We start from the raw sequence: 25981 nt of genomic DNA, 5'->3' as shown, positions 1-25981 counted from the left end.
AGCTCGGATACATGACGTGACCAAGATGCGATGCGCTGAGAGGAGATTGCCCTGCCTCTCATACGCTCCGCCACCGCTACAAGAGTTGCGGTGAAAGATGGAAGGGCTTGGTCCGCTCGATGTAGAACGCGAGAGCCCTTCCGGACGTCCAAAGGTATGGAGCTGTTGCTCACGTCTCGACGCGTGTGGTTTTGGAAGAACACTGGCAGAAAGATGTCTGGTTCACGTGGAAGGCGGAGACGACTTTGGGGAGGAACTGCCGGTGAGGACGCAGCTGTACCTTGTCCTTATGGAAGACGGTATAGGGAGGATCCACAGTCAGTGCATCGCGGAGTTCCGAGACACGCCGAGCCGAGGTAATGGCGACTAGGAAAGCCGTCTTCCAGGACAGGTACAGCAGCGAACATGTGGCCAAAGGCTCGAAGGGGGGCCCCATGAGCCTACTTAGAACGAGGTTAAGGTCCCAGGTAGGGGTAGGGGCTTGACCTGAGGGTATAACCGTTCCAAGCCCTTGAGAAACCTGGAAGACATCGGGTGAGAAAAATGGTATTGCCAGCTTCCCCGGATGGAAGGTAGATATGGCGGCGAGGTGGACTCGCAGCGTAGAGATAGTCAACCCCTGCTCCTTGAGGGACCACAAAATAATCCAGGGATGGTGGAGATTGATACAGAGCATGGGAGTGACCATGCTGAGCACACACCAGTAGCAGAAGCGCTTCCCATTTCGCGAGGTATGTCGATCCGCGTGGAGGGCTTCCTGCTACCAAGCTAGACAACACCTGTTGCACTGCAGCGGAACAGCTTCAGCTCCAACTGGTTTAACCAGTTAGGACCATGCTGTCAGGTGGAGGGACTGCAGGTCCGGGTGGAGAAGCCTGCCGAAGTCTTGCGTGATCAAGTCCGGCCACAGTGGTAGGGGGATCGGGTCCGACAGGGACAGGTCGAGCAGGCTGGGGGTACCAGTGCTGTCTCGGCCAAGCTGGCGCGATCAGGATGAGGCGGGCTTTGTCCCTGCGGACCTTGAGCAATACTCTGTGGACGAGGGGGAAACGGTGGGAAGGCATAACAAAGGCGACCTGACCACGGGATCATGAAGGCGTCCGACAGGGAGCCCGGGAGAGCGACCTTGCAGGGAACAGAACACCTGGCATTTCCTGGTTTTACTTTGGACGCAAACAGGTCGATCTGGGGAAAGCCCCACCTCGGAAGATTGAGTGGAGGACGTCCAGACGGAGGGACCATTCGTGTGTGAGGAAGGACCTGCTCAGGTGATCTGCGAGCGTGTTCCGGACCCCCGGGAGAAAGGAGGCCACCAGGTCTATGGAGTGGGGCTACACAGAATTCCCACAAGTGGATCGCTTCCTGACACAGGGGAGATGACCTTGTGCCTCCTGCTTGTTGACATAAATACATGGCCGTCGTGTTGTCCGTGAATACTGCAACACACAACGGCCCTGTAGGAGGCTGAGGAACGCTTGGCACACGCCAGGCGTACTGCCCTGAGCTCTTGAACATTGATATGTAGAGTCAGCTCTTGGGGTGACCAAAGGCCTTGGGTGCGCCGGTGCCCCAGGTGTGCGCCCCAGCCCAGCGCAGATGCGTCCGTTGTTAGGGACACAGAGGGCTGAGGAGTGTGGAAGGGCAGGCCCGCACACCAGCGGCGACTCTTTCCACCAGTCGAGGGAGCTGAGGACTCCCAGTGGGATCGTTACAATCATATCTAAGGCGTCCCTGTTCGAGCAGGTAGACCGAAGCCAGCCAGGCTTGCAGCGGGCGCATCCGTAGTCTGGCGTACTTTGTAACGAGGACACATGCGGCCATGTGTCCTAGGAGGGCCAGGCAAGTACGGGCGGAGGTAGTGGGAAACCTCTGCAGGCCCAGACCAGGAGACTATGGGCTTGAAATCAGTGCGGGGGGCAAGCTGGCTGTCGCAAGGACGGAGTCCAGCACTGCCCCGATGAATTCTATCCGTTGCGTGGGCACCAGCGTGGACTTGTCCAGATTGACGATCAGTCCAGCCTTGCGAATAGTTTTCTTATGGTGTCGACATGGCTGGTGACTTGAGCCTTTGAGGTTCCCCTGATAAGCCAGTCGTCGAGGTAAGGAACACGTGAATGCGACGACGGCGGAGGAAAGCGGTGACAACCGCCATACATTTTCGTGAAGACCTGAGGGGCCGACGAAAGACCAAAGGGGAGGACGGTGAATTGGTAATGAACTCGATTCACAATGAAACGCAGGTACCTCGTGTGGGGGAGGGTAAATTGCAATATGAAAATATGCGTCCCTCATGTCGAGAGCGGCGTACCAATCGCCGGATCCAGGGAGGGAATGATGGTCCCCAGGCACACCATGCGGAACTTGAACTTCTTGATGTATTGTGTCAGCTCGCGTAGTTCTAGGATGGCCGAAGACCTCCTTTTGCCTTGGGGATCAGGAAATAACGGGAATAGAACCCTTGCCCTTGAGCTCCTCTGGTACCTCCTGTATGGCTCCAATTGAGAGAAGCTTGTGGACCTCCTGCAGGAGGAGTTGCTCGTGAGAGGGGTCCTGAAGAGGACGACGGGGAGGAGGGAGGGCGGGAGGGAGGCGGAGAAGAGAATTGGAGACGGTATCCATGTTCCACACGTACGCAGGACCCAACGATCCGTAGTTAGCTGGGACCACGCCGGGAGGAACGAGGAAAGCCGGTTGGAAAACTGGAGCGGATCCGGAGAGGGAATTGGTACGCTGCTCTCGGGCGCACCTTCAAAAATTGGACTTGGGTCCCGATGATTGGCGGGACCGGCGTTATTGCCCGACGGAGGCCCGATTGCCGCCTGCGGTTGACACGGCCACGCCTGCGGCTAAAGTCCTGTCGCTGGCAGGCGAGGGGGGGTAGGGCGCTGGGGTTGAGGGCGGAATGACCGTCTTTGAGTTTGAGGGGTATGCATGCCAAGTGACCGCATGATAACCCTATTTGTCCTTTAGACTTTGTAGTCTAGGATCTGTTTTCTGCGAGAAGAGACCCTGTGTATCAAATGGCAAGTCCTGTATGGTGTGCTGCAACTCGGGCGGGTAGGCCGGACACCTGCAACCAGGATATGCGCCGCATGGCTATGCCAGAGGCGACCGTTCTAGCTGCTGAATCCGCCGAGTCCAGCGAGGCTTGCAGGGAGGTTCTCGCAATCCTCCTTCCCCTTCGTCGAGGAGGGCTGTAAACTCCTGACGGGAGCCTTGCGGGATCAACTCCGTCAATTTGCCGACCGCCTCCCAGGTGTTGAAGGAGTAACGGCTTAAGAGGGCCTGCTGGTTCGCCACACGGAGCTGAAGTCCTCCAGCAGAGTAAATTTTTCGGCCCAGCAAGTCCATACGTTTGGCCTCCCTAGACTTGGAGCGAGCGGGGCTTGTTGGCCGTGCCACTCCCGCTCATTGACTGACTGCACCACCAACGAGCAGGGGCTGGTGCACATACAGGTATTCGTAACCCGTGGACGCACCATATACTTCTTTCCACTCCCTGGCTGTCGGTGGAATGGACGCCGGAGTTTGCCAGATGGAGTCGGCTCTGGCCTGGATGGATCTGATGAATGGGGAGGGCCACCCTGGTAGGCGTTTCCGCTGAGAGAATGCTAAAAACACAGGGTCCTCCACCTCGGGACTTCCTCCACCGGGAGGCTTATATTTTGGGCTATGCGCCTCAAAAGGTCCTGGTGCGCCCGCAGATCGATAGGGGGGCCCGCGACGAGGATGTGCCGCCCCGCCACTGCCTCATCCGGGGAAGACGATGACGACAACCCCGGAACGAGCGGGTCCTGGACCAAGCGGCATCCTGGTGGGCCTCCGCCTCCGGAACATCAGGCTGCTCCGGAGCTTGTATGGCACCCATCTCTGTATCAGTAGGGGGTGGTCTACTGATTGTGGCCTCCGGTGCCCGGCGTTCAGAATGTCCGGAGCGTGATTGGGCCAATGGTTCACCCTGGGCTTGGTGGTAGGCCCAGGGTGTCCCAAAAAGACCACTGAGGTGGCCCCTGGTCTCGATTGTGCCTGAGTGTCCGATTCTCCATAAGATGCGGTGTCTGCGTACGGGAGGCGGACGTATGACGGGATGGCCACGGGGGAGCTGAGGCAGATTTGGACCGTGTCAGTGCGTCCATAATAAGCGTCCCTTCGCGTGCCTGGCGAACGGTACCGGGAAGCCGTGGCGATGTGAAGAGCGGGACCGGGACCTATGACCAGTGTCGGTGCAGGGTCGACCGTCGTGCGAACATCGACATGCCTGGATAGCTGTGAGAGGCTCAGTGGCGGCGGGATCTGGAGCGGTGGTGCCGATCGGTAAGACGGAGACCGGGATCTGGTCCTAGGCCGCCGCGAGTACGACCGGACCGGGATGGAAAAGTGCCTGGCCAAGATGAGACCCGAACGCGTGCCGGGATCGCTGTTCGGATCGGTGCCGCGATGCGTGTCGGGCCGCGAGTCGGTTGGCCGGGCACCGGGATGGAGAACTGGTTGCATAGGACTGCGAGCAGGCGTTGGGATCGTGATCGAGATGCTGGGCTCGCGATTGGTGCCGGAGCCGGGAACGTTCACGGGATCCCGAACGAGATCGGCGGGGCTCCTTGCCCAGGAGACGGTGGTCCGCACGCATGGCAGGCTTGCAGCTCACGGCTCTGAATAACCACGCACCGCGGTCAAGTCCCGCGCGCCTTGGAGTAGGTCTCAGCGTAGTCGGGACGATGAGCTCTACCACGGCACGTGCTGGGGAGCTAAGTGGCACCGGACTCGACGGCTCCTGGAGGCCGGAATCAACGGTGCCGAGGCAGCGGTGCCGCGGCTGCTGGCGGAGCTGGCGATCCGACCTGGAGCTGCGCTCTGACTGCGGCGTGACCGAGGTACCGCAGGAGCCTTGAGTCTTCTGCTCCTCGGGAGCAAGGAGAGCGGTGCCGGCTGGAGGACTGGCCGGTGACGGGAGGTGCCGAGGTGTCTTCGCCGGTGCCGGAACAGACGAAGCACTTGATCCCGGTGCCGTAGACGGTGCCGAGGCGGAGGAGTTAGAGCTGCCTCCATCAAAAGTTGTTTTAGGCGGGAGTCCCTTTCTTTTCTGGTCCGGGGCTTGAATGCCTTACAGATACGGCACCTGTCCGATAGATGGCTCTCGCCGAGGCACTTTAAACAGGAATCATGCGGATCTCCTGTGGGCATCGGGTGACGGCAGGTCGCACAGGGTTTGAAGCCCGGTGAACCGGGCATCGGCCCCAGTGCCGTGGGAGGAGAAGGGGCAAACCCCCGATCCTCTAAACTATATACACTAACTACAACTATAGTAACAGTAAATAACAACGAACTAGAGAAAAAAAAAACTATGTACACTAAAGCTAAAGAACGAGCAATCGCTAGGGTAGGTGGAGGTCAGCTATGCCGCGCTCCACTGTTCCAACGACCGACACGGGCGGTAAGAAGGAACTGAGGAGCGGGCGGGCCGGCAGGGGTATATATTAGGCGCCATACCGGCGCCACTCCAGGGGGCGACCTGCCGGCCCACCGAGTGTTGCTAGGGTAAAAGTTTCTCCGACGAACGTGCACGCAGTGCGCGCACACCTAACTGGAATGGATATGAGCAAGCACTCGAAGAAGAAGTAGGGGATTCTCCTGCCTGAGATGGTACCACTTGACATTAGGGTAACGTGCTCAACTCAGAGCATGGCCTGGAAAAGCCTTGCTTAACTCTCTCTTCCCTCTCCCAAGAGGTGAGGTAAGTTACTGCCTTAAATGATGTCCCTAGATGGGAAGGCAAGCCGCTAGGGTCATGCGTTAGGTAGGGTGTTGAGGGAAGCTGCCCCTGAGATGCTCTTTGCTCCTAGGGTTCCCCATTCACCGGAAATTGCTGCTGATGGTGGTTTGATAGCGATATGGACCTGGATTTAGATTAGAATGTTAAAGTTCAGTTATTATGTTGGCAGGCTGAAACCTTTTTGTGGACAGTGCAAATGATAGAAGGTAAATGGTAATTTTCAATTGTTTTTAAATTGGCTAAACTCAATACAATTTCATGGGACAAAGAAAAGGCACTTCTCTGCCTCTAGGCTTTCTCCCTGCTGAATTTCAAAGGCACACTTGAAACAATGGAGAAGTTAGCACTGCTCAAAAAAGGTCACAAGAATTATTTATAACGAAAAGTGCTAGACAACCTAAATATAGCAGTCACTACCAGCTACCCCAATAATTAAAAAATAAAACCTCTCTCTTCAGATTATGAAAATACATGACCAGCGGTAGACTTCTATTATATGAAGATTGCTTTGAATGTGTATGTTTTCATGGTAATTAAAAATATTTCAGAAGATGATAGAGTTTGACTAACATCAGAAAGCAGGTCTGATTTCATGGTTTATATAAAGTACTGTACTGAATTAACTACCAATTAGCTGGGTTTTATACTATAGTTTTAGGCTGCTTTGATCCCAGAAACAGAGATAACTGACCACTCCTGATCACTGAGTGCAGTTTTACCAACGCATTATTATTATAGATAACGTAAATTTTATTATAGATTAATAATAACTCATGGTCTTAAAAATGAGCATTTTATGACTTTCTTTTCAATATAATTATATTGTTAGAATTAGGTTAGGTTTTTTTTAAATGGAGGCTAAACCCCAACAGAAACAAAACATCTTCAATTTCAGATTGTTTCAGCCATTGACGACGACATTTATTTATTTATTTATTTTTCATTATGCTACATTGTCATTATGACTCTGGAACTGATAAAGAACCATGTAAAATCAAAGGCAGGCACACGAACTATAAAAAAAGAGACCAAACTCAAAAATAACCATCCAGAGATATAAAATTCCAAATATTTCCTGGTGTACAAAGAAGTGGAAATATGCCAAATATCCAGTTTACTATCTCATACAGAAAATGTATTTAAAAGACAGTTACAACTTTAACCTCAACTATAATAATCTGACATATACTGCAGTGTACAGGTCAAGAAAATGCTCAGTGAAAGGATAAAACAAAGAATAGAGGCAGACAAGCAACTGTCCTTCCATACTTCCCTTTGGAGCTTCAATACAAAAGTTACTATTTACATTTCCTCTGATAAAAAGTTTGTTCCTTATTGTCACTGTCCCAGAAAACTTGTCATAAATTAGCTATTTTTGTGTTAGTGTAAGTAACGGGCATGATGCACAGATTGAAAAACACTGAAGTATCCTTTTGAAGGGTGAATATAAATAAAATATTAATTATTGTTGTTCATCCTCCATAAGGCTGAAAAAGATTTCCTCTTATGCATCTAGATGTCTTGACTCCTTGTCAAGGGGAGCAAAATAAAGTGGTCTGTCATTCTCAAAATTTTCCACTTTTGCTTTTGGTAGCTGGATACCATAGAATAAGGGAGTGTTGCAAATGCTGAGGTAATGTCACCTGCCTGTCTAGACAGATAGAAAGATGATGGCCCTCACTGTTGGAATATCTGAGCACGTCCACAATAATTAATAAGTTTTAACTTCACCACATCCCTCTGAGGTAGGGAGGCATTATCAAAGTTTTACAGATGGGAACTAAAGCACAGCATATAGATTAAATGACTTGCTCAAGGATACAGAATGGTAATGGTAAAGCTGGGAATTATACATAGCTCTCCTGATTCCCCGTCCAGTACACTACCCATTAGATCACCCTTTCTACCTCTGTTCCTATTTAAACAAACTAAGTTTAAGGGTAGTCACTATACATCTTCAAAGCTGTTGACCATTCCTATTATATCAACCCTACAAAGGCTTCAAATAATAGGTGAGAGAGAAAAAAGAGAAAGCCTACAAGGCCTGCTAACAACTAAAAGGATGAAGCAGGCTGGGGCCAGATGTCTTTAACTGGATCCAACAAATCTCCATCAGTATGTAAGTTTTCTTTCTCTCTATGCACATGCATTATTTGAAACACTTTGAAGATTTTATCCTAAAGAGAAGAAAAAAAAATACTGTAGTTCTCAATTTTCATTGCAACAGATTTTGAAAGACCCTTTCAGAGCAATAACAAGATGAGAAATATTTCTTCTGAAAGGTGCACAAACTGCAAGAATCAGAAATGGAAGATAACATGCACAGGGTGCCACGGACACTGATGAATCTGGAAGAGGTAAAAAGGTTATTCCTTAGTCACTACCCCCGTTAAGACAATCCTGAACTCAGGTTTTTACAGCCATTCTCTTTCCTAAATAATTTTAAAGGAGGACACAATGTTTAGGCATAATATACACATACAATCCACACCCTCACCTCCATAACTAACAATGTTGGCAACAATATCAAATTTCCAAATTGTGAAACAATTATAAAAACAAAACCCAATAACACTTAGAAATTTGACAAATGTCAAGAGTTTAGAACCTAATGAGCACTTCCTAAAAATGGAGATTTCTCACACAGATTCATATATCTCCTATGAAAACACCAAAAACAATTTAATGATGACTACCTGATACCCAGATATCAAGGTCTGCAGAGGAGATAGCACACCAAAATATAGGTAATACAATTTTTGTGCCAAGACACTCAAGTATCCCGATGTAAACCTAAATTAGGGGTATTAACTAAAGTTTAAACATTATGTGAAACAAACAATAGTGTATGAATTAAATATGTAGGTATTATATATACATATAAAATATATAAATGTGAGTAATAAAAGGAAACACAAGAGTACATGCAACTACTGGTAGAGCTATTTTTGTTTAAGATAAATACAGACTATCCACTAAAATTTAATAATGCACTTAATGTGGATAAATGTAAAGTAATGCACATTGGAAAAAATAACCCCAACTATACATAAAATATGATGGGGGCTAATTTAGCTATAACTAATCAGGAAAGAGATCTTGGAGTAAGTGTGGATAGTTCTCTGAAGACATCCACACAGTGTGCAGCAGCAGTCAAAAAGCAAACAGGATGTTAGGAGTCATCAAAAAAGGGATAGAGAATAAGACAGAGAATTTCTTATTGCCCTTATATAAATCCATGGTACGCCCACATCTTGAATACTGCGTACAGATGTGGTCGCCTCATCTCAAAAAAGATATACTGGCATTAGAAAAGTTTCAGAGAAGGGCAACTAAAATGATTAGGGGTTTGGAACGGGTCCCATGTGAGGAGAGATTAAAGAGGCTAGGACTTTTCAGCTTGGAAAAGAGGAGACTAAGGGGGGGATATGATAGAGGTATATAAAATCACGAGTGGTGTGGACAAAGTTAATAAGTTATTTATTTGTTCCCCTAATATAAGAACTAGGGGACACCAAATGAAATTAATGGGCAGCAGGTTTAAAACAAATAAAAGGAAGTTCTTCACACAGCGCACAATCAATCTGTGGAACTCCTTGCCTGAGGAGGTTGTGAAGGCTAGGACTATAACAGAGTTTAAAAGAGAACTAGATAAATTCATGGAGGTTAAGTCCATTAATGGCTATTAGCCAGGATGGGTAAGGAATGGTGTCCCTAGCCTCTCTTTGTCAGAGGGTGGATGGCAGGAAAGAGATCACTTGATCATTACCTGTTAGGTTCACTCCCTCTGGGGCACCTGGCATTGGCCACTGTTGGCAGACAGGATACTGGGCTGGATGGACCTTTGATCTGACCCAGTATGGTCATTCTTATGTTCATCCTTATCAAATTTGCTTACATATGAGAGAAAGCAACAGAGATCAAAATGACATCATGATTATAGGAAATGGAACCCTTGAACACAGAATGGGACTTTGTAATCTTTTTATAAGAAGGTAATGTTAATATGTGGTAGATGGCATATGTTTAGATGAGGTAGTAATGAGGGAACAAGAATTATACTACATTCTGTTTATGTAATTAAAAACCGCTTATATCTTCTTAACTTGTGCCCTGAACTAACTACCTCAAAATACCAAAAGGAACTTTTGCTCAGCAAAATCAACCAAACAAAATACAAGATAATAAAAACAGTAAACTACAGCTATTTTTTCAAAACACCATAAGTTTAAAACACTACCTGATTTCTATTCAAATTCTCAGAAAACTCTACCCTGCGGTAGGATATGGATGCAAAATTTCAAAAAAGTTGGTTTCTTGAGGGGGGAAAGAGAAAGGGCTTTCAAAATCAGGCTTGTTGGTCAAATGGGGACCTAATTTCAACCTTAACAAAGAAATGACTAAACCTGCTCCAAATCTAGCTGAGTTTAATCAGATATTTAATATAAATAGAATTTAAAAACTGATAGTATTTATCAGAGTCTCACATATACTGGAATATTTGAATGAAAAAAAATCTTCTAAACTATTTTCTAACAATGTTTCATCAATGATCAAAAAGGTTACAGAAAATATCCTTTGAATTTGCTGCCCTTCATCTGTGGCTTATTGTCAGCCACTACAAAAATGATGGTAACATAAGTCTATTTTAGAGAAGTATAACAAATCTTGAGAACTAAAGATGTGATTATTTTTAATACCCAAATAATGTAAAATATGTGATTTTTATGAAGAACAGATGGCTAGAGTACAATGTATCTTGATGTATGCTAATTTTTCTTTTGAGCAGTCATAAGGATTATATACAATGCACAAAAATTAAATGTTTTTACTAGCTTTCCACCTCATGCATTACATTTCAGAACACAGAGCCACAGAGAAAACACTATGGGATATATTTTCAAAGCTGTGGATGGGGTTTTATATCCATTAAAGTTTGATAGAAGTTATGTGGCTAAAACCCCATGCAATTCTTTGAAAATTAACCCAAATGTGTCAAACATTAGAATAATGCTTGAAAGTTCTGCTATCTTTAAGCCTTAGTATTTCCATTATATAAGAGCTACATATTATTATTATATATTACTAAGTTCCATCTTTCTAGTGGAAAACTGAGCAATATTTTCCCTATCCACCTTGTTGACCTCTGCGATATGACATCAGTCAAGGAAGACTGGACGAAACTTTTGACACCAGCCAATCAGTAAAGCATTTCTGTGAAAGGAGGATATGTCTTTGAAATTAATGTGGATCAGCAGAGTAATGAGAATTAGAAAAACAACTTTAATTTGTTTAATTATATAGAATATTGCAAGGGTTTGCACTAATGACATTGTAGAAAAAGACAAAAAAAAAACCTAGCAACAAGAAATACTTGCTACTCTGATTATCTGTGAAGACCATCAATATCAGTTTTGAAAGCTTTTAATGTTGCCACCTCTACTGAATTTATGCAAGTAAAGTGATTTTGGCCCCTTCTGCAGAAGCGCTTGCAAATATGTGATAAGTTCCTGCAGTCATGTGATTTCAGAGGAAGAGGGATAGAGACTCCCACACAATGCTTTGTAGTTTATGGGAAAATGTACTGAGCTCAAGCCAGGACACCATGAGCTCTAGTCCCAGTTTTTCCACAGACTGCTGATAATATCTCTGTGATTTTTTAATCCCAGTACGGGATGGGAAAACTTTCAGAAATCTCAAAAAGTCTCATGAGATGGGAAAACCATCTCCTGCCCAACTTTACTCTTACAGCTGAAGTGAAAGAGGTCTGAACAATGGAAATGAAGATTGTGTATTCAAACCCAGCTAATGACCTATGGAGGAAATTATATATAATTTCCATTTTATATACAATGTATGTGGTACAGGTACATGTGTATATACCCACACACTACTACAGATTTCTGCAACTGATACATTTTTTGGTGAAAGTAGCCATTTACTTTTTAAAAATATAAACAGCTATCTTATCAATAGAAAACACACTAGTATGTGAATGTGCATACTTTCTGACAAATGCATACTGTGGCATGTTTTACTGCTTATTTATACATCATAATACTAAATACCTTAATAAATATGCTTTATAGCTACTCCTCCAGAAATATTACTATGATATTTGTTTATAATTGTAAATTGGATGCTTTTAATGTTTTTTATTATTTTCAAAAAATGGTTCAGTTTTTCATTTCAGCCAGATGTAGATTTTACAGTTATGGGACATTACTACTGAAAATCAAAATCCCAGAGCCTTTCATTAGTATGGGATTATATCACACTACAGCCCAATCACTCATAAGCAGATAACAGACTGTTCTTCCCCTCCTGAGAGTTTGCAGTTCAGCAAAAGAAGCTTAAAATCAGTACCATATTTCACTAGTATCCAATGAAGAAATTCAAAGTCATTATGCAGATTTATGCAGGCATTCAGAAAGTTTGTCATGGATTTTTTTTTTTTACATATTAAATCAAAGTTCGCATTGTTCATTTTATTTAAAATGAAAAATGGATAGACGCATGTGGAAATCAAATATGATTACAGGGAAACATCCCCCTTTACCCCTAGAGCACTGACCACATAGTCACAACAGGAACTACATGGATCCTTACTCAAATATGTAACAGCAGCCACATTTTGGCATGTACATTCACATGCTGAGGAAAAAATACATAAACTTAATACATTGTTAAACCATACATTGACAACATCAGACTCCCAAAATTCCATTCTTCCTCCACAGTTATGCCAGAAGCTTACAAGCAGAGCTATGCTGCTCCTAACTTTCTCTCTACTATTCCATTTCTATTTTAAGGAGGTCAAAGCAAGAATGATGTATGCAACTTGAATGTGAACAGGACAGCACAGTTGATATGTGTGTAGTTGAGAAATAAATGACTTCTCAAAATCCTAAATTTTTGGTATGGATTATTATTATTAATGCACTTCACAATTAAATCATTTGTGAATTTTTCAACTGCATAAAATTAACGACTAATGCAAAGTGGAATTTGCTATAGCACACATTGGCTATGTTTTTTAGTCTATTGTTATTATTAATCATGTTTATTATGGTAAGGTCTAGGGACCAACCAAGAATGGGTCCCCATTGTACAGTACCAAGCATGAACACAGAGTAATAGGCAGTTCCTGGCTCCAAATTGCTAACAGCACTGATCGAAGTGGCGGGGGACCAAGGGATGGCACACAACCTCTACTCTGGCTCTGGCTGAAGCCGTGGGGTGGGGATGAACAGCTTCATCTCCAGATAGCCCCAGCCCTGACCAAAGCCATGGATCTGGGATTCAGAGCCCCAGCTCTGCCCCCACCGCTGATGGCTGAAGCCAAAGTCACAGAGGTCCGGTAAAGTCGCAGAACCCATTACTTCCGTGACCCCTTTCTCTATCCTGTTTATCTTATTTATTTAGGAATTATTTGTATTTATAATTATTAGCTTTGCTTCTGTGCATACCTATAGTTTCAACCAGGCTAGAGCTGGGGCTGTGCAGGGACTCCCAGAGGATTCAGGGGGACTGGGGCAAAGAAAAGAAGCTGTGACGCTTGTACTCACTCAGCGGCGGTCTGGGTCTTTGGCAACATTTCAGCTGCAGAGGCGCTCTTCAGTGGCTCCGCATCTTCGGCAGCACTGAAGGGCCCCCCAACACAGAAATGCCGCCAAAGACCCGGACCGCCACTGGGCCAGGGCTTGCAGGGCCCCTGCAGGGCCTGGGGCAAATTGCCCCACTTGCCCTCCCCTCTGGGCGGCCCTGGGGCTGTGCACCTCTGACACACAGTTTCAGCCAGAGCCAGGCTGTGCACGCTCTTTGCACCCAAGGCCTTTAGCCAGTGGCCGGGCCAGGGCTCTGTGCTTCCTTGCCCCCAGCAACTGGGTTGTGTGTCCCGGAAGCCCGTGTCTTTGTCTGGGGTTGGAACCAAAGGTGGAGCTGCTCCTGCGTACCCCCGCCCTGCAGTTTTGGTGAGGCTGAAGCCGGGGCTGTGCACCCCACCCCCAGTGGTTGTGGCAGGGACAGGACTGTGCCTCTCTGCATGGTGGTGGGGCTGGGGCTACCTGTCCCACTTCCCTTCCCCCCCCCCCCCCCAGAGCTCCAGCTGTCATTCCTTCCCTCCTCCCAGCTCTCTCTCTCCCCATTATTTTTAGTAAAAGTCACAGACAGGTCACATCTGCCATGAATTTTTGTTTATTACCCCTGACCTGTCCGTGACTTATACTAAAAGTAATGGTGGCAAAATCTTAACCTTATATATAATACACAGAGTGAACAATATGATGGCAGCAAACATCATGGCAATTCCACAATTATTATTATTATTATGGTAGGTTTACTTAGGGATAAACTGAATGGAAAGAAAAATGAAGAGAGAGGGGACATTGAACGCAAGGGGAAAAGGGAAATGTGGAGTGAAATACAGATGAAGAGACTGGGAGGGAGGGGAAGAGAGATTCAAAACTGTAGTTCTCTGAAAGTTTGTTGGCCCTGGTTTGGTTCATTCTGCATTCGCTCCTCCTGGATGGACTCTCAGTAAGGACGGACACAATTATTTCCATGACATTCTCATAGAAAGATGCATAGTTGTACTAATTTTACACAAGACATAGAATAGCATTCTGAACCTAATCATTAGTAGTTTGAGTCACTGAAAACTATTACTCAATCTTACTCATTATTATTTTGGATCTTCTGGCACATTAATGTGAGTTTATAAAACTTTCTGGCTCACCAGCACGTGAAAATCCTGTTGTTTAAAAACAAAACAAACAAACAAAAAATCACACACACACACACACACAGATTTTGACCTGGTGTATGTATAAACAGGGAACCTACAAGACTCCCATTACAGATAATAGTGCAGGTAGAACCGATATATTTAAGGCTTCTTCTAAGAAAAACAGGGAAGAATCTTACTAAGATCTTCATTTCAACTATATCTTGTGACTGTCAGTTCCATAGTTTGATTATGTAGTTTGTTTAAAAAATGTTTTCTTTTTATCAAAATTAATGTCGTCAGCGTATTTGAATGTCTTCTTGTTCTTGTAGTATGAGAAAGAAGGTAAATACAGCACACATATTTATCCTCTGTACTACTCACAACTCTACATGCCTCTGTCATATCCCCCCTTATTAATCTGTTATCTAAACTACACAGATTCCAATCTTTTCAATCTCTCTTTATATACCCAGACAAAATTACATTAAGACAGAATTACAATTACAAGTACACATGAATAATTTAAAGTAAAACACATTACAGGGATATTGTAATTATCCCAAAACCTAGCATTACAAATTCTGGAAATCCAGAGTTAAGATTAAATTAAAAGAAATCAAAACAAGGGAAAGTATGGAAACTGTGGAAAAAAACACTAAACTGTGGAAAAATACATGTTGTTGTCGCAGAATGTTTTTGCTTTCTTATACAAATCAGTTCTTAAGATAATGAACTGTATCTCTCTTCAATAAAACAGACATGTGATCATATCTTTGGCTACATTATTTTACCTCGTACGGTGTCAATGCTTTATCACAGACTCAAACTTTAAATCCTTGAATGTGTTCAGAATGGATATCATCTGAAGGAAAACGTTCCCTTGATAAGATTATTTCAGCATAATCAGCGATAGTTTTAAATGAAGATGCATTTCTGACATTATAAAGAAAATGATATTTTTTATAGTTTTACCCAAGTTATAAGCAAAACTACAATGACAATAATAGCAAAAATGTTCAAAGTTGGATGCTTACACAGAAGTTCTTAAATCCATATTTAAACATTTAGATGGAAGTGGTCTGATTTTCAGAGGAGCAACCAGAAATCCTACTAAAGTCAGTAATAACAGCAGGTGTTCAGCACTTCTGACAAATCAGGCCACTTTTTATTTATATGTCCAAACCTCGATGAAAGTACCTAGGTTTGAAAACCTGGGGCAATAATTTTATATATAAAGCACTCTCTTTCCAAGATTCTTGAAGAGCTGTATAATACTGTATATATAATACGACACAAATTAAAACACAATTTAACATAATTAACAAAATAAAAGCTGAACAAGGGTATCCAAATGCAAATCTGTTAATACATCTTACATATATCACACCCAACAGAATGAACTTCAATATTAAATATATGGGATAGTCAACTAACCCAGTAAAAACTGGGCAAGACAAGGTGGGTGAGACTCTCTTATTGGACCATCTTCTGTTGGTGAAAGAGACAAGCTTTCAAGCTTACACAGTTCTTCTTTAGCTCTAGGGCATTTCAGGTCCCAAAATATGGTAAAGCTGCCCAGCAGTAATAGGACTAGTAGAAACTTTTCTGATACAACCACTCAAGAATGTGGGCAGACAGGTCACCTGTTCCCGATGATGTCTGACAGATCGCTTTAGAATGAAGAGGAAAGAAGAAGCCTTACTGCTCACTTATCTCAAAAACAAAGAAGAAATAGAAAAGGATGAGAAACAGTGATGAAAACGATTAAAGACCTGGAGATACTTCCATATGAAGAGAAGACTGGGACCATTTATTTTAGAAAGAAGACATGGCAAAACTGTAAAAAATTATGACTAGGAAAGAGCAGAAAAATCAGAAATGCCTATTTCTCCCTCTCATACTGCAAGGACAAGGAAGCACTCGATAAAATTGAAAGAAAAACTATTTAAAAGGAAATATCTTTACCCAACACCTAATTAACCCGTGGAACTCAATTTCACAAGACGTCAATGGGAGCAAGAGTTTAGTAAGAGTCAAAAATAAGGATTAGACAGACAAACTTCCACTATGGACAGCTTATTCTGTAATTATGGGTATCTCTTCCACCTGGTCCTGGCCACAGTGAGGAAGGAAACTAAACTAACAAACCACTGGTCTCATCCATTATGTCAATTTTAATGTTCTCTTAGAACTGTTGCCCCACCAAGACATCAGCAATGAGAATGTTAATAGGCCACTGGCCTGCCTAACACAGAAGATTAAAAAAAGTGAAGGAGATGTCTCAAATAAAAGAAGATTCAAAATCAGGCAAAGCTTGGCTTGTTTAAAGCCTAGCCTGAAATTCCTGGATGATTTCCAAAACGTGTTGAACCTCAAGGAGTCTGGGCCAATATCTGAATTTGGAACAAACTGCCAAACCAGATGACTTTCATAATCTTGTTCCGTAACCGTCTAGAAGGCTGTTTTTGAGAGATTACTTTTTTCTTTATATAAACTGGGAATGGATTTTATACAAAACTTAAAATAAAAAAGATAGATACATTGATTGTGGCACCCAATATTACTGTACAAAATATTATAACTCAAAGGACACAAAAACTTGAGGACATATTCTATCAACATGCTAACAAAAGTGCCCAACAATCCAGCACCCTGCTGGAAAAGGCTCCAACCTTGCAGCATATCCTACAAACCTGCAAATTCAAGTTTTGCCAGACAAAAGGGGAATCAAATGCTATAGTTAAGAATACTTCACAGAGAATATCTTGTCAGATGGACACAAACACACTGGTTCCCTGTATCTCTTCTATGTATATAACATACAAATATACAGGTTACATATCGGAGCTGTGACAGTTAGAGATGTGTGTCAAATTATGAATGCCATGAATGCCCTGCCATTTATAATACTAAAAAATTGTACTAATCTTCCGTAACTGTTCTTCAAGATGTGTTGCACATATCCATTCCACTCCTTGTGTGCATATGCTCTGCACACAGTCGTTAGAAAATTTTCCCTCAGAAAAACCCACCAGGGCAGCTTGAGTTCCCTCTGCTGTCATGTGCCACTGTGTCCCAATATAAAGAGTCCAGCTGCCCACAGCACCCTCAGTTCCTTCTTGCCAGACAACTTCAATGCAGAGGGGTAGGAGGATGAAACATGGTATGGAAGTGTGCAACACATGTTAAAGAACAACTATAGAAGTTTAGTAACCATTTTTTATTCTTCAAGTGATTGCATGTGAGCATTCCACTCTTACATCGGCCAAATTGGACAGTCCCTATGGAAAAGGACAAATGGACACAAATCAGATATTAGGAATGGCAATATACAAAAACTTGTAGGAGAACATTTCAATCTCCACGGACACACAATAGCAGATCTAAAGGTAGCCATCCTGCAGCAAAAAAACTTCACGACCAGACTTCAAAGAGAAACCATTGAGCTTCAGGTCATCTGCAAATTTGACATCATCAGCTCAGGATTAAACAAAGACTGTGAATGGCTTGCCAACTACAAAAGCAGTTTCTCTTCCCTTGGTTTTCACACCTCAACTGCTACAAGAGAGCCTCATTCTCCCTGACTGAACTAACCTCGTTATCTCTAGCCTACTTCTTGCTTACATATATATACCTGCCCCTGGAAATTTCCACTACATGCATTCGACAAAGTGGGTATTCACCCACGAAAGCTCATGCTCCAAAACTTCTGTTAGTCTATAAGGTGCCACAGGACTCTTTTCTGCTTTTACAGATCCAGACTAACATGGCTACCCCTCTGATACTTGATTCCACTCTTGGTGACTCATAAGCCATAAAGGAGGAGAAGGGGTTTGAATCTATGTAACATAAACTGGAGGACAACTCATCAAAATTTAGCATTGTCTCTTGAATGCTGAGTGTTGGCATAATAGGATGCGAAGGTGTGGACTGAAGACCAGGTTGCTGCTCTACAAGTATTCTGGATGGGGACTTGTGCAAGAAATGCCACGAAGACTGCTTGAGATCTTGTAGAATGAGCGGTTACATTGCTTGTCAGGGAAATGCCAGCCAGATCACTACATACATGAATACAGGATGCTGTCCACAATTGAACTGTCTGTGAAGAGACTGGGAGACCCTGCATCCTGTCTGTGATGGCCACAAATAATTGGGTTGAAAACTGGAACTGTTTAGTACTATCTGTGTAGAACATCAAAGCCCACCTAACATCTAGGGTGTGCAGGGGTTGCTCGTCTCTATTGATGTGTGGTTTGGGGTAAAACATAAGTAAGTAAATTGACTTGTTAATAGGAAAGTTAGATACCACTTTAGAGAGAAATCTTGGATGAGGAAATATACTTTGTCCTTAAAGAAAATTTTATAAGGAGCTTCAGACATCAGAGCACGTAGCTCAGCCATACTCCTGGCAAAGTGATGCCTACTAAAAAAAAGCCACCTTCAATGATAGGTTTGGCAAAGAGCACATTGCTAATGGCTCAAACTAAATTTAAGCCTCATGGAGGAATAGATTCCCTTCTCTGAGGGTACAACCTTTCCAGGCCTTTCAATAATCTGCTTGTCATATCATTAGCAAATCTAGAATGGCTGTCCAAGTAAGGATGGAAAGTTAATATTGCTGCTAGGTCAATATTGACAGAACTAATCACCAACCATGAATGTTTTAGGTGTAATAAATAGTCCAGGATATGATGGATAGAGGACTGGATTGGTGAAACTCCAAATTGACAAGACCAGATGGAAAAATGCTTCCACTTCAAAATGTAAATGGTCTTGGTGAAGGGTTTTCTACTATTTAACAAGACATTGCAAACTTGCTCCAAACAAGACTCCTCTTTTTGATTTAGCCATAGATCCTCCAGGCTGTTAAATGAAATACCTGCAGGTTCTGGTGGAGCACCTGACAGAGGTCCTGCAAAATTATGTCTGGGTCCAAAGGAAGTGAAATTGGAGCCTCTACCAACAGATCGAGGAGAGTGGAGAACCAGTGCTGCCAGGACCTCCTGGGGACTATTACTATAACCCGGGCATGGTCTTGTTTGATCTTTTGCAACATTCGGTGTAGAAGTGGAATTAAGGAAAAGTGTAGCACAGCTTGGTCAGCCAAGACAGCAAGCAAGTGTCCATCATGGAACCAGGACTGAAACCTTGTAGGAAACAAAACTGATGGCATTTCCTTTTGGCCTTGGTTGTGAACACTGTTGGAAAATGCACCTGGGTACATCCAGGCAGAGAGACCATTTGTAGTGACTCAAACGATCTGCTTAGGTGGTCTGCAAGCTCATTCTACAATCCTGGAATGTAAGAGGCTTTGAGATTGATTGAATTGACAATGCAAAAGTTCTATAGGTGAACTGCTTCTTGACAAAGTGGAAAACAGAGGGCTCCTCCCTGCCTGAAACAGGAAAACCTGAGAGGCTAGGCAGACAGCCCTTACCTCCCTGACATTGATATGTAGAGACATGAGGAGCCCACGAGGACCATAAACCCTGAGCTTGTAAGGGGGACCCAGATGAGCTCCACTCCCAGGCAGCCACATCCATCACCAATGTTAGCAAAGGTTGAGCGCAGTCCAAAGGAATGCCTGCACATAAATTGACCAAGTCTGTCCACCAATCTAGAGATCTCAGTATGCCAGAAAGCACATTCAGCAGAGAGTTCAGATGGTGACAAATTGGTGAATAAATGGAGGCCAGCCAACTCTCAAGAACCCTGAGATATAATCTGGTGTGTGCACAAGACTATATGTCCCAGGAGCCTTATACAGTTTAAGGCTACACTACAAACCAAGTACTGATCAACTAGAAAACTATTTACATTAAATTTACAACAAGCACTCTAAGAGCACTTGCTAAAGCAAGCCAAGCAAGTCCAACGGCCATCATGGATGGTAAGAAGGAACTGAGTGGAATCTGGGGCAGCTGGACCTTTTATATCAGCAGTAGTGGGCGACAGCAGAGAGCACTCAAGCTGCCCTGATGGATATCACTGAGGGGATTTTTTCTGATGACTGGGCATGCAGCATGCACACACCAAGAATGGCATGCACATGTACAAGCACTTGAAGAAGAACTTTCACTGTAGATTTTGTAGCAGAGGCTTGACACCTAGCAGACAAACTGTCCGAGCAGCTGTGACAGAACGATCAAGGGGGATCGATAGTGAATGACTGTTTCCTACCAAAATAATGGGTTTTCTGTGAGCAGGTTCATTGATTTTCAATGCTTTCCTACAGAGAAGCCAACTGGTAGGGAGCCCTGGAGCCTGGACCTGCTCCCGCCCCCAGCTCACTGAGGAGAGAGTCAGTTTTAAAAGAACTACTTCTCTAAGTCAAAAAGACCAAGATGGCCAGGCTGAGAAGGGCTGCGTGGCGTAAGGTCTCAGACCATGACTCACTGGGTGGAGAGGTCAGACTGAGGGAATGTGTGTTCATAAGGTTGTTATTTTCCATGAATCTGTAATTCTCTTGGGCTTTTTAAGAGTAAAGTGTGTGAGACAAGATATTCCTGTGACAAGTCTATGCTGCCTTGCTTTACTGCCACATTATCCCTGAAGGGTGTATCTAAGATACCCGAGTTCCCACAGCTGGGTGGACTCTGTGGGGAATGTGTCTAAGCAACTGGGGGCTCAGGAGGGCTGTGGCACTGGTTCTGGGATCTTTGTGGCTGGATTGTAGGATCCCACCACCTAAGAAGGGTATCTGATGGGGGCCTGTACCTGGGAGTGCACATGATACACTCAAGGTATGTCTACATAGCAGCTGAGAGAGCTAGCATTCAGAAAACAGCAATATGGCCCAGAGGCATGGGCTGCAGATTTGGGCTAGGGACCTGGGTACTACCACCATGGGGGTCGGGCAGGATTGCACTCAGGCAGCTAATCCAAGCTGTCACCTGTGCCACCATGGCCACACTGCTATTTTTAGTGCACTAGCTTGAGCATAGCTAGCTCATGTACGTGTATTCACACTGGGAAGGCATGTATACACCTCATAACTGCTGTGTATACATGCCTCCAGATTAGTGATCAGCCATTATCTAGACCCAGGGGCTTAAAGCATATGGGATTCAGAGGTTGGATCCAATCAAAACAGAGTGCAGGACAGGGACAGGTTGTGACAGTATCCTTTATAATAAATGTAGTCTGGAGTAATATCACATAAAATTTTCACATTAAATGAGAGAATATTATATAGGAAAATGTTATTTTTATATAGCCAAAGAACTGATTTCTCAAGAATACCTGTTGGATGTGTCTACTACTTCGTTTCTGAGGTTGGTACATAAGCCAAGTATACAAGACAGGATCAATATTGACTGCTAATCCCTGCAGACTGGCCAAAAGTACAGCACCTAGATAGCATAAAGAGAAAATGAAATTAAAAAGATAAACTATATAAACACACATACAAATATATATTTTCTTTAGTAGATACAAATCCTTTTTGAAAAGGAAAGTTACCATTGTGTAGTGATTACACTTTACACTTTAAAAGTTCACTCCAGTTTTAGAGATGTTACCAGTTCTAGAGATAGTGTTAAAATGGAGACTAAGTACCACATAAACTGATAGAGTATTTTAAAATGGATGTAACTTTTTAATTGTGAACACTGGATGTACTGTAAATTTGATTTTCTTTTGACTAGGATGGGATTTTTTTATTTTGTTGATGGTATATCATAATACAATATTGCTTTATTTTAAATAAATGCTTTTGTAAAATGGCAATTTTGAAAGTGATAAACGTTTCTAAGCACAAAATATGTCCCTATATCTTTATAAAAGAAGTGGAAAAAGAAAGGTGGAAGAAGAATGGAGAATCAAGGAATCTTACAGAAGAAAGAAAATAGTTCTGCACAATGTTCACCTCCTCACACAAAAGCCCCCTTGACATTACATAAGATTGCTGTTAATTTCTGATTGTCAATGATACCATAAACTATTCACAGCGTCTAGGTGAAGTCTTTCACAACTGTCTTTGGCTTTCATGATTCTTAAAATCTGCCAATCAGCTCCTCTAAGCGCCTACATTTCACGAGGCTTGCCGTAAATTGGGGATAGGAGAACCTGAAGAAATAATTCTGTTCACCTTTGACTACCCAGGTCTGACTAGGATCTGTGTTTCTGCTAATTGTCCTTATTGAGAAGGACAGGCCTTACTCCATCATCCATGCACTACACTGCGTGAAAATTTAAAATGAACCCGAACAGTGAACCTCAAAAGCTGAAGGGACTCCAGACACACAGTTACAGCTCACCTTATTTACCGTGGAAACTGCAAAGATCTCATGGAAAATAAAGTGTATCACAAAGGCCAATGCAACTGACCACCATTCTTACTGCCAGCAGGGACACCCAACTTATGGGGGCCTCTCAATTGTAATCATGTCCCTTTTGCTTCCAGCAAGTGATCAGTCTGACAATTCATAACCACTCCTTTGTTCCCAGCAACTGCTGAGGCTTCTGTGTTTCTCTCACAGTCAGAGCAGTAAAACAGTTGGAGAAAGAACAAACTCAACTGTCCAGCAGAGACTTATCGTGAAGATTAGTGGATTGTGGAAATCACAAGACAGCAGAACTGTGTATATCATATAACCCCTATTCATCATATCACAAAAGTGAGAAACTTGGCTGCTTTGCAAATGGTGTGGGGAAAAGGAAGCAGAAAACAAAATGGAGAAAATGCACAACATTTCTTGGGTTTGCTTTTGTACGTTTTTTTTTCTTTTTTTGTGCTGCAAACACAGCTGTTTTCACAAAAAAATTGTGAATGTAACCCAAAGCTCACAACTTCTCTCCCTAGACTCTTTTCTCAGCCAACAGAAACACTACACTAGAATTGAGCCTTGTAGCCCCAGGCCCAAAGAAAATAATGTAACCCATTCTTCCCCCCAAAAAGAAAACACTTGTAATCGGTCGGTGGGGTCAACTTTCTCTATAGTGAGCCAGAGGGGGATGCCTTGGAGCATTCTTCCAGCTGGTGCTCTGCCCAAAGCAGACTTCAATTATCTCTCTATCCTGGGCAAAACATTATTTGGATGGATGTTGTCAGATACCCTACTGACCCACTAGAGATTACAAGGCAAAACACTAGAGAGGGAGACATTATACACACAAAAGGCTCTCCTACAAGACTGACCAGAAGATTAAAAAAAAAAAAACAGATAAGAAAAAAGTTAGAATGGAGAAAAGAGGAAACTGAACAACCATGAAAAGGAAACAGTCGAACCATGCATTGTTTCTGAAAAGTTTGTATTCAAAATGTTATGTTCTAAACATTAATATTCATTTGCATTCCCATCTCTTTTATAACCAGTGTTTTAGAAGATCATGCAGATAGGAAATGCTGTGGAATTTTTCTGCTTGGGTTCTCTTCAATTTATGAAATCCTTAGAATCAGTTACTGCTGTGGACAAAAAGTTTAGGAGGTCTCCCTTGGAAAACACTTTTTCATCACCAGGGCCAGTGCAACCATTTAGGCAAACTAGGTGGCTGCCTAGGGTGCCTAAAAGCCCGCTCAGGAGATGAGGTGGAGTGGAGGTTAGCTGGGGCGGGAGGGGGGGGCGCACGGAGGGCCGCCCGCAGTAATGGGAGGGCGGTGCACAGGGGAACCACTCCACTCTGCCTCCTCCGCTGAGCACACAGCCCCTGCTCTAATACTCCTCCAATCGGTGCGGCAAGCCTGGGAGGGGCAGAGAATAAGAGCCGGCGTGCTCAGTGGAGGAGGTAGAGCTGAGGTGAACTGGGGCGGTCTCCCCAGGTGGGGTTAGCTGCCGCGGGGGGGGTGTCCCCAGGCGCGGTTAACTTCCACAGAGTGGGGGGCTCCCCAGGCGGGGTTAGCTGCCGTCAGGGGGAGTCTCCCCAGGTGAGGTTAGCTGCCTCGGGGGGGGAGTCTCCCCAGGTGGGTTTAGCTGCCGCGGGGGGGGGGTTAGCTGTGCAGAGGGGGGCCCAGGAAGGGGTGACGGGCTCCCGGGGGGGGGGGGGGGCTGGTTAGCTGTCACGGAGGGGTGGGATTAGCTGGGGGTGGGGGTAGCACAAGGTGGAAGTTTCGCCTAGAGCGCAAAAGTTCCTTGCACCAGCCCTGTTCATCACACATAAGGAAATTAACTACTGGCACCTAAACATAAAATAGCATGAAGTTTAAAGACTATAGCTATGCACAGAAGCAAAGCTAATAATTATAAATACAAATAATTCCTTAAAACTTTGTTAGTTAAAACATAATTAGCACAAAATTCCTCACCATTCAAAATTTATGTTTAACATTTTAATAGGTTCTTGATAAGTTTCATTTATTTTCCTCAGTATAAGCAATGTAGTATGAATTTATTTTAATTTCCACAAATGTAATCATTTAGCAACTATGATTAACTATGGTGTCTTAAGTGATGATTAGTAAGGCTTAAGATGGGATTTTCAACCTTTGGGAGGTAGGTGCCTGAATCCCACTGAAATCTAACTTCACACTCAAGTTGTCCAATAGCAAGACCAGGGCACCTGTCTCTTGTATCAATTACAGTTAGCATCTGTTTATGTAATATGACATTCTTTATCCTTGCAGTATTAAGACTGCATTTTTGCTTTACAATCAAATTTTGGATATATTTTCTTTTCTTAAAATACATTTTTAAACACTACCATTGTCAGCAGTCTAAACTGTTGCCAATCCTCATGATTTTATCATGAGCCTCACAATAGCTGGCACATTTCTTAAAACACCAGTTTCTGGGGTTATACAATAATTTCAGTTATATTTTTAGAAGAGTTTCTTGCTTCAGTTATGGAGAAAAGCTTGGAAAGGGACTCTTAAAGCTCAAAAAAACAGATGGCAAATAAAAAGATACCCAAATGTATTATTTTAATAGTTAATTATTTTGAAATCAATTTAATGATTATTTGGGGCCTGACTCACAATTCTTGTATGCTTGGGGTTGGCAGTACTTCAGTCTAGGTAGAGAACTATGGATTAAACTATGGATAGTACAACACTGAGTGTACTATCCTCTCTGCCCCAAAGGTGGAACTTTCAAGTCCTGGAGAAGATGCATTAGTAGTATGGATGGAGGAGTGTGAACTGCTGTTGTATGTGTATTGGAATTATTCTGTATCTAAAGATCTTCAAATACAGAAAAAGATCTTCAAATACAGACAATGGAGCATTTTCATGGACATTAAAATTAACTTTTTTTTGAAAGTTACACTAACACATGTTAATGCAGCAAGTATTCTGCATTCAAGACTAGAATGTACTTATATGCATTTATATTACTACAGCTATTTAACTGCAAAGGTGCAAAATTTTAAACCAAATGAATAAATGTAATGCAAAGAGAAATGATGAAGACCAATGTACCTGATTTGAAATTTTGCAATGAAAAATGAAATTCAGTTCATAAAAAGCAGCTGATTATTGGAAGATGAGGCAACAAAATCCAGATATTTTTAGTAGTAATACTGTTCAAAGAGAACAAAAAGAGGGATTT

At 43.5% G+C, this 25981-nt stretch overlaps 1 protein-coding gene across 5 annotated transcripts in view; it reads right to left on the bottom strand.

Moving 5' to 3' along the window:
- Nucleotides 1-25981, bottom strand: part of VPS13B (vacuolar protein sorting 13 homolog B) — a 996761-nt gene that overhangs the window by 512421 nt on the left and 458359 nt on the right. For all 5 annotated transcript variants that reach the window (XM_075063129.1, XM_075063127.1, XM_075063131.1 and 2 more), the window contains exon 20: nt 21741-21850. In XM_075063129.1, the coding sequence (XP_074919230.1) occupies nt 21741-21850 (110 nt within the window). The remainder of the gene's footprint in view (nt 1-21740; nt 21851-25981) is intronic.

The sequence above is a fragment of the Chelonoidis abingdonii genome, chromosome 2, assembly GCF_003597395.2.
Source record: "Chelonoidis abingdonii isolate Lonesome George chromosome 2, CheloAbing_2.0, whole genome shotgun sequence".
Taxonomy (NCBI): Eukaryota; Metazoa; Chordata; order Testudines; family Testudinidae; genus Chelonoidis; species Chelonoidis abingdonii.
This window is presented reverse-complemented; position numbering and strand designations above follow the sequence as displayed.